This window comes from Vidua chalybeata (assembly GCF_026979565.1).
Source record: "Vidua chalybeata isolate OUT-0048 chromosome W unlocalized genomic scaffold, bVidCha1 merged haplotype SUPER_W_unloc_4, whole genome shotgun sequence".
In the NCBI taxonomy this organism is placed as follows: domain Eukaryota; kingdom Metazoa; phylum Chordata; class Aves; order Passeriformes; family Viduidae; genus Vidua; species Vidua chalybeata.
This window is the reverse complement of record NW_026530339.1, coordinates 1,219,018-1,233,850: the sequence shown is the minus strand read 5'-3', so window position 1 is coordinate 1,233,850 and position 14,833 is coordinate 1,219,018. Positions and strand designations below refer to the sequence as shown.

The window sequence follows — 14,833 nt, the reverse complement described above, 5'->3', positions numbered from 1 at the left end:
ATATTTTAAGTAAGAAAACCCAAAAAACCCACTAATCAAAACAAGAAGTAAAAAATCACAAGCTACTACTCTCATACCTCCTAGGAATATCTATTCTTGTTTTCCTTATTGATTTTGTTCTGGAGGTAGAACACTACTCAGTCTTTAAGCCAATTACCACAGTGTTAATTATACATAAATGAAAAATAAAAATGCAAGTACTGTAAATATGTGGAAAAATAACTTTATTTCCTTTTCAAAAGTTCTAAGTATTCTATGTTCTCCAATATAATTTAAACTAATGCTTAAACTGTACTCTGTCCTGTTACAGATATTTCAGATGACAGTATAAGCTTCTCCCTTTTTCTTTTATTAGGGAATATGAAAAGCTTTCTGGAATAAAGAAGGAAATAGCAGAACAGAGAACAATAAATTATTGCAAAGAGCTCCATAATCTATCTATAAAGTGTTTTTGTCACATTGCTCCCTGGAATGAGTCTGCTGAATGCCCAGTTTCCTTAGCTGCTGAGGACTGTAAATAACCAAATCTAATAAGTGTTTTACTCATGCAGTACACATGAGTTGAGCATGACTGCATATGTATGAACAATTCTGATATACATGGGAAAGGACTCCCTATCTTTTCTGAAGAATTTCAGGGATACTATATACTGTGAAACTTTAGTCAAGATTTTAAAAATATTTTACTTTATTACTTATGTTATCTTGAGTCAGGGCAACCCAATCTTCACTAGAAACATCTTACTAAATTCCATTTTTATAGCTCCATATTTTATAATAAATGTACTATTTGTACAGAGTAATATAGAAATACTTAATGTATCCAGTTCACCATAAGAATCCAGTCACATGGCAACAAACATTAGGTTATAAACCCCATACTAATGTCTTTTCATTTTACAGGATATTTTTCAAAAACATTTAAAAGACAATAGAACACAAAACCATTTGAAGGCATCTATAAAAACATGTATGATCAACTTAAGTTTTTCAATTTGTTTAATAAGTTTGCGAAGAGCTGGTACCTACTTTCCTGTTACTCTACTTTCTGAAAAATTTTCCTTGTCAACAGAATAACTCAAATTTTTGCAATGTGCGTGATCAGCATATATGGTATGCCTGAAATGGACTATAGGCATCAGTGTTCTTCAGACATCACTTCAGTATACTCTCAATGCTGCTGCTATTATTAAAATAAACAAGCAAAACCCACAAAGAATGCCATCGCAACCAAATCTTTGTTCCACTGTAAGGAATCACAATGCTGATAAACTCCACATTAGTGAAACTGAAGGATGAATCACAGAGTAGCTGTAAGAACAGTTCATATTGACGAACCACGTACATCAACAACCACTTCTTCAGTGCTTTTCTAAACCTATGCAATGCTGTTCATGACTTACTAGCAGCTTGCTGAAGGAAGAACATATGTTTGGTTTTATTTGATTGCTATTATAAAAAGATTTCTTAGAGAAGATATTCTAGAATCTTCAGCTGTTAGTGACTATCCACTGACCATCAAGATGCTTGTTGCTCACCAAGCAATCCTTGACAAAATATAATACAGCTAAAAACCAGCCAGAGAAACTCAGCTAAAAATGAGGTCTGTAAACCTCCTCCCATATTCTATTTTAATCTGGGAAGCTTTTCAAAGGGTTTTGCCATGTACAGTGAAAAGAGTTCTATAAATGTCTAGTGGATATAGTATTTCCCTTCTTCATGTATGGCTTAAAAAAAGAATGGCAAGGCAAGGATCTAATTCAAAGTTCAGTATTGGTTTTTGTTCATAACTTGATGGATGGTTTCAAGTTTGTACAACAGTCTTTATCTAATATTTATGCAAATCTAATCTTTAGAATGATCCAAAATATCTTTGCCTTGAAGTCAAATAGATCTCCCTGATTCAGGCAGATGCACCCATCACCAGAATGCCTTCAAAAGAGGTTGAACATAAAAAAACCCCACCAAAAACCTAACATTATTTTGGACATTTATTAGATCCATTCAGTATGGAAAGCACAACTATATTCTGACATAACAAATAGTGTGTTCATATTAGTTTCACCTGGCTTGATATGGTAACTTCAAACAAGCAGCTATGGAAAAGGGGATGATGTTTAGGTCAGCTTTCCAGGATCAGAGAGGCTGTTACTGCCATAAAATCAAAACCAAATCTTCTCAGTAATGATTTATTTTGCTTTTCAAACTATGGAAAGCAGATGTATGGTTTACATTCTGCTGTAATTTCCTATTAATTGACAAGTCATCAAGATTCATAAATTTTTATAAACCTAAACTCTGATTTGCTACTTCCATAAGAGATGGTTAGTACAGTGGAAACAATCCATATCAGTTTGCTTATATGATTACTTTGAAATAACCATGACATCAAAATTTCCTGTTTGCACATATATCTATTGCAACAAATGAACAAGTGCTTGAAGAAAAACTGCCCCTGAAGTTAATTTAAAAACTAAGATTATGTTAATGAAATCTTTTGTATAAATTAGCTTCCCATAAATGCTCTTTTCTCTTTCTGTGTGCTAATACTTTGTAATAAGCAAAGCTGCAGTTAATGCAATTTCATATTTTTAATCTATATATACCTTGTATTTTAAAGTGCAAATTTTTCCACATATCAAGACATTATAGAAAAGAACACACAAGAGTTTAAGAAGGAACAATGACACCTGTTTGGGGTGTGGATATGAATCTTAATTTTGTATATCTCAGTGTTTAGAAATTTAAGTTTAGCCACTCCCCACATTCTGGAACTTCAACACTAATGAATTGCCACACATCTTCATTTGGACATTAATAATGAAAACTTACATATTACAGCTCAGTTTTGCTTTCCCCTCACTCCTTTTTAGTCACAGAAGACATTAAATGCTTACTGGACTCTTTTTATTTTGCCAATGCCTAGTATATCCAGTCTTGCCGTTCTTCCCAGATACCAAACTCACCTTACATGCCCTCTCTGAGCATTTGATAGAGGATGTTCCAGTGATTTTAGGTCTACCTCTCTTATGTATGACTAGGTTACTGTCTAACTCTTTCAAGTCATTTTGGCTCATCATTATAACTACACTGATAAAACATCCCGTGTCAGACATATATACAGGAAGGAAAGCAGTTTCTTTCTGGATTAGCTCACCAAACCTTCAAACTCTGCTAAATCAAATAAAATATACTCTTACTCCATAACAAGAGTGCCACCTTCTTGTTGTTGGATAGCCATATAATTGTAACTACAACAGCACAGACTCACAGCTTAGGTCTATTACAACCACTTGTGCAGATAAGGTTCTATTTTAGATTAAGAACTAAAAGCAAAACGATGGGATAAAAGTACTTCCCTGCTTTATATAGATGTTTGGAAAATAAACACTCTTTAAAAATAGTTAAGTACTGTTACAGTATAGCACTCAGTGCAAAGGGCCACATGACTACCTGTGATTGATGAATAGCTTACTGGTTAAAGCTGAAAATTTTCAGCTATCCCTTAGTGTGAAAATTTAATTACATCCTTTCCATTGTGCTCTCCCTTAAAATGCTCCATTACGTCTTTACATCTCAGTCCGTGGTGATCAGAGTCCCCTGCTCAACAGCATCACACGACTCCAAATAATTCTGTGCCCTGGAGAGTTTTAAGAACAGAAGGGGAAACACAGGGAAAAAACTATCCTTTTATCAAAATGGAATTTAAGGCATGAGGAAAGTACATCTGCTCATAGGACAGAAGTTACACTTTTATCTCAGTACCATATCATCAGCTGAAACACACCATCAAGATGAATACTGATGAAAATTATCTGAGTAGTCATGCATTTACTTTTCTCTTTTCCATTCTCTGCCTTAAGGATTGTGGAAGGTGTGGAAAGTATGGCAGGAGCATCCCCTGGCAGGAGGGAGAGAAGTACTGTTTGGAAGTATGTCCTATATAATTTCATAGAACCTGCTTGAACACATCTTTCAAAATAATTTTTCCTCATCTACCCTAATACTGACACAAAAGGAAAGCTCTAAGCCTCGAGATAAGCAAAAGGAGAGGTTTAAGCTCTCTGGTTATATTCCAGTCGTTACCTCTGACTTTAAGAAATGGGACACGGTCAGGTTGGTGGGTCAGAGAAGAATCTGGACACAGAAACGGAATAATTCCATGATGTAGTAGATGTCATCATTACCCATGGCTAAGCAGCACAGATTCAAAAAGGATTTTCCAATTGCACAAAGTACTCTTAGAAGAAAGAAATATTTGACAGAGGGAAGAGGTTTCCAAAGAGCACCCTGAAGGATTCAAAGATCAAGGAATATACCCAATACATATTCTCCAAAGATGCCAAGAAGCATGAGAACTCACTTTACATCAATATTAATTATTTCCTCAAACTGATTTCTGCAGCAACTATAGCCACGAGTTATTTTATTCCTTATTGCTATTCCTTGACTTCTCATCTTTATAAAAATTGATAAAAGAAGGCTAGAGTAGTTTTGCAAGATACTTCACAAAAAATATAGCGGTACTCAGCAAAAATGGAGCAAGGTCAACAATTTAAATAAATGCAGTGCTGCACAAAGAACCTCACTTTTATGAATCTACTATTAATGCTTGCAATCTGGAATTTATGACTGATGCATTTTCCCAACCATGTATCTTGATTAATTTAAAAACTGAGATATGGGGCCTCACCTAAGAAAAAAGATCTTCATTAAATATAATCAAATCAAACCTCAATTTTTTTTTCTCATCAAACTCCTATATAATCAATATAATACAACCAAGATCTTTGCAGAGAACAAGCAAAACAAATTCCATTATTTATATCTGTTTTGTGACTATAGGCACATCATCTGTTTTACCTTGCTCTATCATGGAAAGATTCTCATACTTTATCACTGAAAATATCACATCTTGTTTTACTTCTTCAAAGTAACTTAATTATATTAACAACAAGAACAAAAAATTGCTGATATTTTAGATTTTAATATAAAATACTACAGGAAATACTCAAAAGATAATTAAACAATAAGCATATTTAAGCAACCTTTATTTGATGCAAACAACAATTTGGTAATTTGAAGAACAAAAAAGGTCTCATCTTTTTCTTTTCTGTTCATTGGTAATATTACCATGAAGCAAATATAAATTGCAAATTTCAAGTAAATAGTCTAAATTTTCCTACACAGAAACAGCCACTTTAAATGGTTGAAAATGTCGAGCAACAGAAAAGTTCATTTACCAGAAGCAAAAGTGAGGGTTTTCCTTATTTGTATTTTGCCAAATTTACCCTTTGTCTAGAAGAAAATTCATACCAAAAATTTTGATCACATATCCCTGCACATATCCCTGCACATATGCCAAGAAATAACATCCATATTTAGATACTTACTTATGCACATTAACAAATCAAACAAATTGCTGACCCACATGTTTACATATTGCAGTGCATTGTTGCAAAAAATAATTATGCAAAATAGCTTCAGCTTTTCCCAAAAATAAGAGGAACCTGATCAATCATCCATACCCATGAACCAAAGGCAGTTTCAGACTTTCAATAAATTGCTGACAAATTAGACAATAAATTTCTATCACTTACATGCACCAAAATAATTTTTCAAAATTGAACTAGTTAAACAATGCATTCCTAAATCTGCAAACAAAACAAAATATTTCAGATGAACCAAAGAACAATGAAATTATTAGATTTGGTCAAGTTTACTGTTGCTGCTAAGAAGTAGATGTGCAAGAAGTAAATTTCACTCCTAGTATCAAGAGAAGACTTAAGAACAACTGTGAGAGCAAGAATCAAAATATTTACCTTAGTGGCAAAGACAAAAATAGGAAATAATTCAAGCAACTTCCAGGCACAGCAGTGTGCTGAAAACGTCTCCTATTGTACTGGTAACAGATCAACACAAGAAAGGACTCCAGTGTGCAACTGCTAAATTCCTTCTGTCTACCTGATATCAGTTTATGCAACATCTACCAATAGTAGCTTATCCAACATCTACTTCTGAAAAACTGACATCAAAGCCAAAGGCCCCAGAGAGTATGTACAATGCCCACACATCCCAGCACACTTTTTGGAATAGAAGAGATGCACCATACTTGAAAAAATCCCTGCAAGTGGGAACAATCCATGCTAGAAAACCAAGATCTTCCCAGACTATTGGATTTAACTGATGTTTTATATATATATATATATATATATATATATATATATATATACACCTCAAATATTTTTCAAACCATGAACCTATTCATTCCAGAAAGGAGAAAAAAATTGAGCTAAGTGAACAAAGAGTATATTAAACTGGATACTTTGAAAACCCAACATACCTTTAAATAGTTCTAATGTCGTGAGGAACAGCCAGCTTCACTTCTAGACTAGTTAAGTTGAAAAGAGGTAGTCACCAATTCCTCAGAAAACAGGAAAATCAGGAAAATTGTATAATTCTCATGAAAGTGATGTTTATTCTACAAATTCAGTTAAATTTAGAGTTTAAGGGAAGCTTTAAAGACTTCAGCTGTAAACCGTTAAATATATCCTTTACTTCTTTGAAATGTGGCATAATTTACTAGAGAAAATCAAAGAAAGTTTTAACATGCTTGATCCATGTGGTAGTATATGCACATGCAAGATGCCCAGAGAGTTATTCCTCTGGCCCTCCCAAATGCAAATGCAGTTGCTACCAGGAGCTCTAAGAGTGATTCCAAATTTCAGATTTGTGGAATTAGGATGTTCCCAATCGTTATCTTTACAAAAGGACAATCTGTAGTAAGCAATCTGAGTTCCAGGAAATATGCTTTTATTCCAGTTATTTCTTAGCAGCACAGCTGCTTGCCCCACTGATTTCAGTAAGTACAACAGTATGCCTCTTTCAGCATCAAGAGATAGTTATTTTGAAAATAAATTTGAGTTGAACTCTAAAGTTTTCTTGATGAGTTAATATCCATAAGATATTTTTCTCAAAGTTTTGTCAATTTTGTCTTTGTAGAAGTCCTATACATGAAGGATTTAAGCAAATTTTAAAAATTTATTTACACTCCTTTTTTGTCTAGTTTTCAGCTGCACCAAAAGTTATTGGTGAGTAGCTCAGCTGTGCTGTCCAGAGGACTGTAAGAAGCATCAGAAGTTTGCTCACTGAGCCTTTCTTGTCACTCCTATCTAAAAGATGAGGCCTAACTGGTTACTCTGCTTCACAAGTGAGACTTTTCAGCAGTACTAGAACTCAAAGATGGGCCATCACATTACACAAATGCCATGGAACTGCACTGCTACAGCCTGCCACTGACTACAAATTATAGTTACTATAGGCTCTGAAAAAGTATTCTGGAATTAAAAAAAACCCCAAACACACAAGCATAGAACACAGAAATATCTAAAAGCACTGTTTCAACCCTGTGACATAAAGATGATTAAGCAGCAGTAAATTTTTTAGCTGCACTTGAAAAATATGAAGAGGACCTTTGAAGAAATGGCAAATCTTCACTCATATTTCATATTATAGCAGCAGAGAGCACAGAGACCTGTAGTGATCAATGAAAACCTGTGTTTAAAGTTCTGCACTGACAGATAATGAAATACTAGAATAACAATCTACATAAAGAAGAAGTAGCATTCAGCATTCTATTCTGCAGTGAAATTATAACTTTTTCTTTTTAAATAACGAAGCCTTTTCAGGTAATATTTGAAGACTCAAAAGGTGTTTCTGCACAAGTCTTAAAAACACACACTCATTTGTCCTAGAACTAAAATATGCAATTATATATGTGGTGCTTATTTTAGAAAGCTAATCCTTTAAATATATTATAAGCCAACTCAGACATCTCCTTACCACACTTAAATTTTTCTCTCATTCTCTGTGCATGTGTCTACCCGGACCTTAATAAAGCCTTGACACTGTCTCCCAGAGCATTCTCCTGGAAAAGCTGGCAGTCCATGGGTTGGACAGGTGCTCTCTTCACTGGGCTAGGAACTGTCTGGATGGTCAGGCCCAGAGAGTGGTGAAGAATGGAGCTACATCCAGTTGGCAGCCAGACACCAGTGGAGTTCCCCAAAGCTCAGTATGGGGGCCAGTCCTATTTAACATCTTCATTGATGACCTAGACAAGGGGATCAAGTGCAACCTCAGTAAGTTTACAGAGGGCACCAAGTTGGGTGGGAGTGTTGATCTGCTGGAGGACAGGAAGGCTCTGCAGAGGGATCTGGACAGGCTGGAGCAATGGGACAAGGCCAATTGTATGAGGTTCAACAAGGCCAAGTGCCAGGTCCTGCTCTTAGGTCCCAACCCCATGCAGCTCCAGGCTGGGGCAGAGTGGCTGGAAAGCTGCCCACAGGAAAAGGACCTGGGGGTGCTGAGCGACAGCAGCTGAACATGAGCCAGTGTGTGCCCAGGTGGGCAAGAAGGCCAATGGCATCCTGGCTTGGATCAGAAATGGTGTGACCAGCAGGACCAGGGCAGTGATCGTCCCTCTGTACTCGGCACTGGTGAGGCCACACCTCAAGTGCTGTGTCCAGTTCTGGGCCCCTTTCTGCAAGAAAGACATTGCAATGCTGGAGCGAGTCCAGAGAAGGGCAACGGAGCTGGGTCTGGAGCACAAGAAGTGGCTGACGGAGCTGGAGGTGTTTAGCCTGGAGAAAAGGAGGTTCAGGGGGGACCTTCTTACTCTCTACAACTCCCTGAAAGGATGGTGGAGCCAGGTGGGGGTTGGGCTCTTCTCCCACTGAACAAGCAATAGGACAAGAGGAAATGGACTCAAGTTGGTCTAGGGAAGGTTTAGATTGGATATTTGGAAAAAAAACTTCACAGAAAGTGTTATCAAGCCCTGGAAAATGCTCCCCAGGGCAGTGGTAGAGTCACCATCCCTGGAGGCATTTAAAAAACATGTAAATGTGGATCTTGAGGACATGGTTTAGTGGTGGACCTGGCAGTGATGGGTTAATGGTTGGACTTGATGGTCTTAGAGGTCTTTTCTAACCTAAATGATCTTATGAACTGTAAAACTGGTAACATGTTTAATCTGACAATAATTGATCAGTATAGCTATAAGCAGCAGACAAGGTATTCGTTGAAGCTCTGAAATGAAAGCATAGCAAACATGACCTCTTCATTGCAGGCACAAACTTGAAGGGAGAATTTTAATGCATTCCTCAATAACATACATTTACATTAAAACCAGGATTAAAGGGATTCACAGATGTTAAAACCAGAAGCAAAACAAAAGTGTTATAATTAATTCTGACCTGCAAAAAACAGGCCATAAAAATTCAGCATAAGACCCCTTAACAAAAGTACTGTGAAAAAACTTCTGTAACTTTCCTCTGAGCTAGAGTGCATCTTTCAGAAAAATGTTCAAAGATCAGGAGAGAGTAAAAAATGTTGCTTCTTTCTTGCAAATGCCAAAAGGGACTGTTGGGATGGGTCAGTCTTAACAATCACATACTACAGTTTTCCCAGTCATATAATAGCCTAACGAACTTTCAAACCTGTATATAAAATTTTCTTTAAATGCTACTTGTTTTTTTTTTACAGTAGAATGCAAGGCTTATCCATGTGCACAATAACAGGATGATTTTAAAATTTAAAGTTTACTGAAACAATTCAACAAGCTATATAGACTTTCAGTATATGTAGTATTAATTTTAGCTTAAAATAAGTCGATTTTACTGAGTTTTATAATCAATGGGCATTAGTCCCTTAAGACAGAGTAACTATCTAAATGGTTTTTGAACTACCCAAACTAATCTTAGTTTAAACTGGATTTCAGATAAATCACAGCAATGATGTTGTATGTGACAAAGCCGGAGAACACATTTTCTTAGTGAAGGATGAGAAAGGAGAAACAAAGGACAAGAAATACATGGAGGTGAAAGAAGGAGAGATAAAGCTAAATATACTAAGCTACATGGAATGGGAGGGATGCAAGAAGAAATGGAATAATGATGCAAAAAGGCAACCCTAGAAAAGATTTGCTAAAAACTATTAAGAAATATATGACGAACTAAATAAAGAATGTTAATGAAAATTACATCTTCTAGTGTAGTAAAACAGTTATAAGTAAAAATGGCATGGAGTAAAACTGGATGCTATTTCTCTCAATTTGAGTGAGTACATTGTGGAAATGACATGAATATTTTCTATCAGTTATTGACAAATAGACCGTGGCTTATTAAGAGATATCTTTATGAATTATGAAACCTAATTTATGAACACTGGAATCCGCTTAATTATATCCTAGAAAGTAGGCTACCAGGAGGTTGGGCAAAAAAATGTAAAACTAAAAATACACATGAAAAAATCTGAAGTTCAGACACTTTCTCCAAAATCTGCATGGATGAACACTCAAAACTTGATTTGTAAGAGAAGCATAGTTATACTTTCCATGAAACTTATTTCTAGTATCATTGTAAGATTCTTATTCTAGATACAACAGCAAAGAGACTGATATCACATTCAAACTTTTTTTTCCACTTGAAACTATGTCCTAAGTTATTTCAAAATATGTAAGAAATATATGACTTCATAAAACACAAAATACACAAAAACACTGCAGAAAAGCTATAAATCTGAATTTAAAATGAATGCATTGCTCATGTGTGACACTTCTAGTAGAGTCATGCCAACTGGATTAGAGTCAATAAAACCTTTCCGCATTACTAAAATATACTATATAAATAACCACATACAATACAGACTACAAAAAAGCCTACTTCAGAAACATTTTAGAAAGCATACATACACTGTATATAGCTCTGAGGGCTCTAAATTTACCAGTTTTCTGCACATAGAATTGTGTGATTTCAAAGTCTATCCTTAGGAGCTGAACTCCATCAGAAAGTTTTCCATATGCCTTATAATGAACATAAAACTTTCATCTGAAATCTTTAGACTAAGCTGACAGCAAGGATGTCAAATTTTTCTATCTGACTCTAGATACCTATTATTGTTAGAACTGGAAACTTTACCTGTTCTGAATATCAAAAAAGGGATAGTAGTGGAAATGTTCATATTTCCAGAATAGAATATATATATATAAAAGAAAATATTTAACAAGAAGGCTAACATTTTACAAATAAGCAATACTCATGCTGAATTGTTAAGTCTTTAAGGGTCAATACAATCAAGTTAGTAGAGACCAGACATAGCAAAATAAATTCATCATACAGATATCAACTCAGTACACATGCACATAAACTTAGCTATACATTCACAAAGATTTCTAAATCAGTTCTTATCAGATAAACATTGTAAGAAAACATTTTATTCTCAAATTAATGAGCAGTGATATACCCAGAACTGCATTCATAAATAATCCTGTATACAGTTAAAATCCTCTCCTCTGACACTTTATCTGCCTATTTTTGAGACATGACAGCTCTATAAACATAACTACATAAGAAATCTAAATGCTAAACAATAAAAAAGAACCCTGACCAGTTAGTAACATTGATTTCACAATGTGAAATTATCTACTTCAGTCTGAAACCAAAGAAACTAAAATTATAGCACCAAGAATAAAAAGCATTAAATCTGCAGAAGAGACAATCAAATATCAAACCTACAATCTGTTATTAATAAATTCCCATTTATAAGACTAATTTGATAATGCCAGTCTACTGTTTACATTTCTTTACTCTTTCTGCATACACTGGACCATAAGAGACAACACTATCTGAATTCTCCTAAAGATAGAACTTTTTAATAATCTTATTAAACACAGCCTAAAGTATGGAGGCTTCCCAACAGAGCTGTATTTATAGTATAAGAGGCAGATGGGGCTTTGTAACTGCCTTCTTATCTCATCATGTAAAAATATCCCTTAGAAAACCACATTTCATTTCATTTCCAAATAAAAACATAAAGGAATCTTAGGGCTTGTATACATAGTATTTCACAACACTTCAGCTACAACAATTTAGTTACAGTAGTACCATTCCCTTATACAGACACACCTAATCATTCATATCATTGTTATGTTTAGCTAGATAAATTACCAGATTAAACTCATGTAACTGGAGTACATTTTAAGACTATTTAAGTGTTCCCACATTAGGAACTTGCATTGGAATAAACAAATCATTTTAGTTACACTGTAACAAGATTTCCAATGACCACAACCCCATAGACAAATTTCACTGTTTCCCAAAATCACCATATAAGCAAGACTATAAACTATCAAACATATGTGTTTAATTTCTAACCATAGGAGTAGCAAATCTAAAAGAACAGGCATGTACAAGATATAATGCAATTAACATTAAAAAAGACAACTTACCTTTATTAGATTTGGATGACTTGTTCTTGCTAGGTTTAAAACAAGAGCCCCTTGATTTATCTTCTCTATCCTTAATAAATTTCTGCACATCATCCAGTGAAAGTTTTTGAAGGACAACTATAGGCTTAGCTCCTTTATTTAGATCTTCAACTAGCCCAATCTTCTCTACTTTGTCCTGTTCACTTTTAAATTCAGTTTTCCTTGATTCCTGAGTGACATTGACATCTTTATCACGCTTGATTTTTGGAATGACAAAATGTTTCAATGTGCTAGATCTTGCCCCCAACAAATAACTGGGAAACTCTGCTTTACTGTCAGCATGTGCTTTATTACTGTTTACTTTACTCTTATTACCATCTGTCCTTTGTTCATCCTTGCTGTTTTGTGATTTAAAGCCAGGTTTATCAGGTCTTGATTTATTAGAATCTCCTCTACCTTCCTGTTTAATGCGAGGGCTGTCAGGTCTTGATTTCTGATCCCCAGAAGAAAACCTTTCCTTTGATTCACCAGACTCATGTCTATGTTTCCTTGTAAATTTCTCAGGTTTTGAGCCATCAGATTTAATACCATGTTTAGAATCATGATCATTTTTGTTTGAGGATCTCAAATATTCAGGTCTTCTGATCTTGGATGGATCTCCTCTGTATCTCTCTGACTCCTCCCTGTCCTCTGATTTTTGTTTGAGGCTATCATGGTCACGCCTTGGTGTATCAGAAACTGAGCGCCCATCAGGCCTCAGTTTTGTTGGATCGGGTCTACTTTCAGATTTTATCCTTGAAGGATCAGATTTCACATCTATTTTATGCCTAGATATTTCTATTTTCTTATCTGATACTGGTTTACTTGAGTCCCTTCTGTTATCATGTCTATGTTTTGGCATTTCAGGCCTGCCTTCATTCTTCTGTTTCAGTGTTTCAGGCCTCTGCCTTATTTCCTGTTTGCCATTATTTTGTTTTCCCTCATTTTGTTTCATCTCCATTTGCCTGCTCTGGTTTTGTTTTGATTCTGTTTGTCTGTTCTCATTTTGTTTCACTTCCATTTGTCTGCTTTCATGCTTGCTTTCACGTTTAGCTTCTACCTGTTTCTTCTCATTCTGTTTACTTTCCAACTGCTTGCTCACATTTTGCTGAAATTCCATTTGTCTGTTTTCATTTTGCTGGATATCTGTCTTTTGACCCCCAAAGTCTGACATTTTCCTAAAAATCTCAGGATGGTTTTCAGGTTTAAATTTAAGAACTCCAACAGTGTCTTCTTGGGGAACACACACAAACACGTCATTATACTGCTTAATTTCTTCAGGTTTTTTGATGATGTCCAGCTCTTGAGTTACTGTTGCCTGAGAGTCTGCTCTTCCTGCTTGCTGCAGATCAATACTAACCATCAGCGCTGGCCTTGCCTCATTTCCTGCAGAACCTGTCTCCTGAGAAGCTGCTCTATTTCCTCCAGTAGCACCTCCAACCTCCTGTGGTTTGTTTTCTTGTTTTCGCTTCTTCAGAGGCTTATCTACAAATTAAAAGAGAAAAATCACAAATGCTATATATTAGAAATAGGCAAATGTCTAAGCAAAAATGTCCATTCCCCTCCACTCCCACCAATTAATCCTCCTCCACATGTATGTGCACACAAACAACAAAACCCATTGAATTTAAAAACAAGAATAGAACTTCTCTAATACTTTTTAATGTGTTCATTATCAATCTACCATATGTGCCAATTAATCATTAAAATACATCTTCAAAACATATGAAATGAGTTCCTGTACAATTCCCAAGAGAACCATCTAATATAGAAGCTGCAATAATGGCCAAAAAAAATAATTTACAGTTGAAGCAAGTTTTGAGGAATACTACTATAAAAGATTCTCCTTTGCAGATTAAGCCTGGTTCATTATACATGAACTATGCAAGGATCTGCAATGATTAGGAGACAGAGCTTCTCCCTACTTGATTCAGTTGGGCTTTGCATATATTGTAGCCAGGGAACACATGAACAATGAACAAAAATTATTAAAATAAGTCCAACACTCCACGCTTCTCTTTGAAACAAGGAGTATACCAAGAGTTGGAGCCTATACCATAGCACATATGAATAAGTGGGGGGGCCACTACACACTTAAAAGCTTCAGTATTTTCCCCTTGCAACCATAATGCTTTTCATGGATGAAATAAAAAATTCAGTGATAATTTTATGTAGTGTCAAGAACTTGACTCTACAATAATCCTTTCAGTTTACATTAAAAAAAAAAAAAGATTAAAAGTAGAATACAGAAAAATAGAAAGTGAGCCAAGTACTCCCTCCTGTAATTTGGTAGAATTCATAGAAATTAGAAGCACATGAAAATATCTATTCATTTAAAACACAACCTATTTATATTACCAACATGATACTCTAAAATTAATTTCTACCATGAAACTCAAAAGACCTACCTGCACTAAGGCTTATATTCTCATTTTGTAGTTTGTCAATAAAATATTTTCTCTGTAATCAGAGAATATGACTTTAAGTCTAAGTAATGACCAAACACAGGTTGAAAATTCTATCAAAATGTCT

The 14,833-nt window shown here is 35.1% G+C and overlaps 1 protein-coding gene across 2 annotated transcripts in view; it reads right to left on the bottom strand.

The window, feature by feature from the left end:
- LOC128782892 (nipped-B-like protein) overlaps positions 1–14,833 on the bottom strand; it is a 158,050-nt gene that overhangs the window by 50,084 nt on the left and 93,133 nt on the right. For both annotated transcript variants that reach the window (XM_053933401.1, XM_053933402.1), the window contains exon 10: positions 12,284–13,786. In XM_053933401.1, coding sequence (XP_053789376.1) covers positions 12,284–13,786 — 1,503 coding nt within the window. The remainder of the gene's footprint in view (positions 1–12,283; positions 13,787–14,833) is intronic.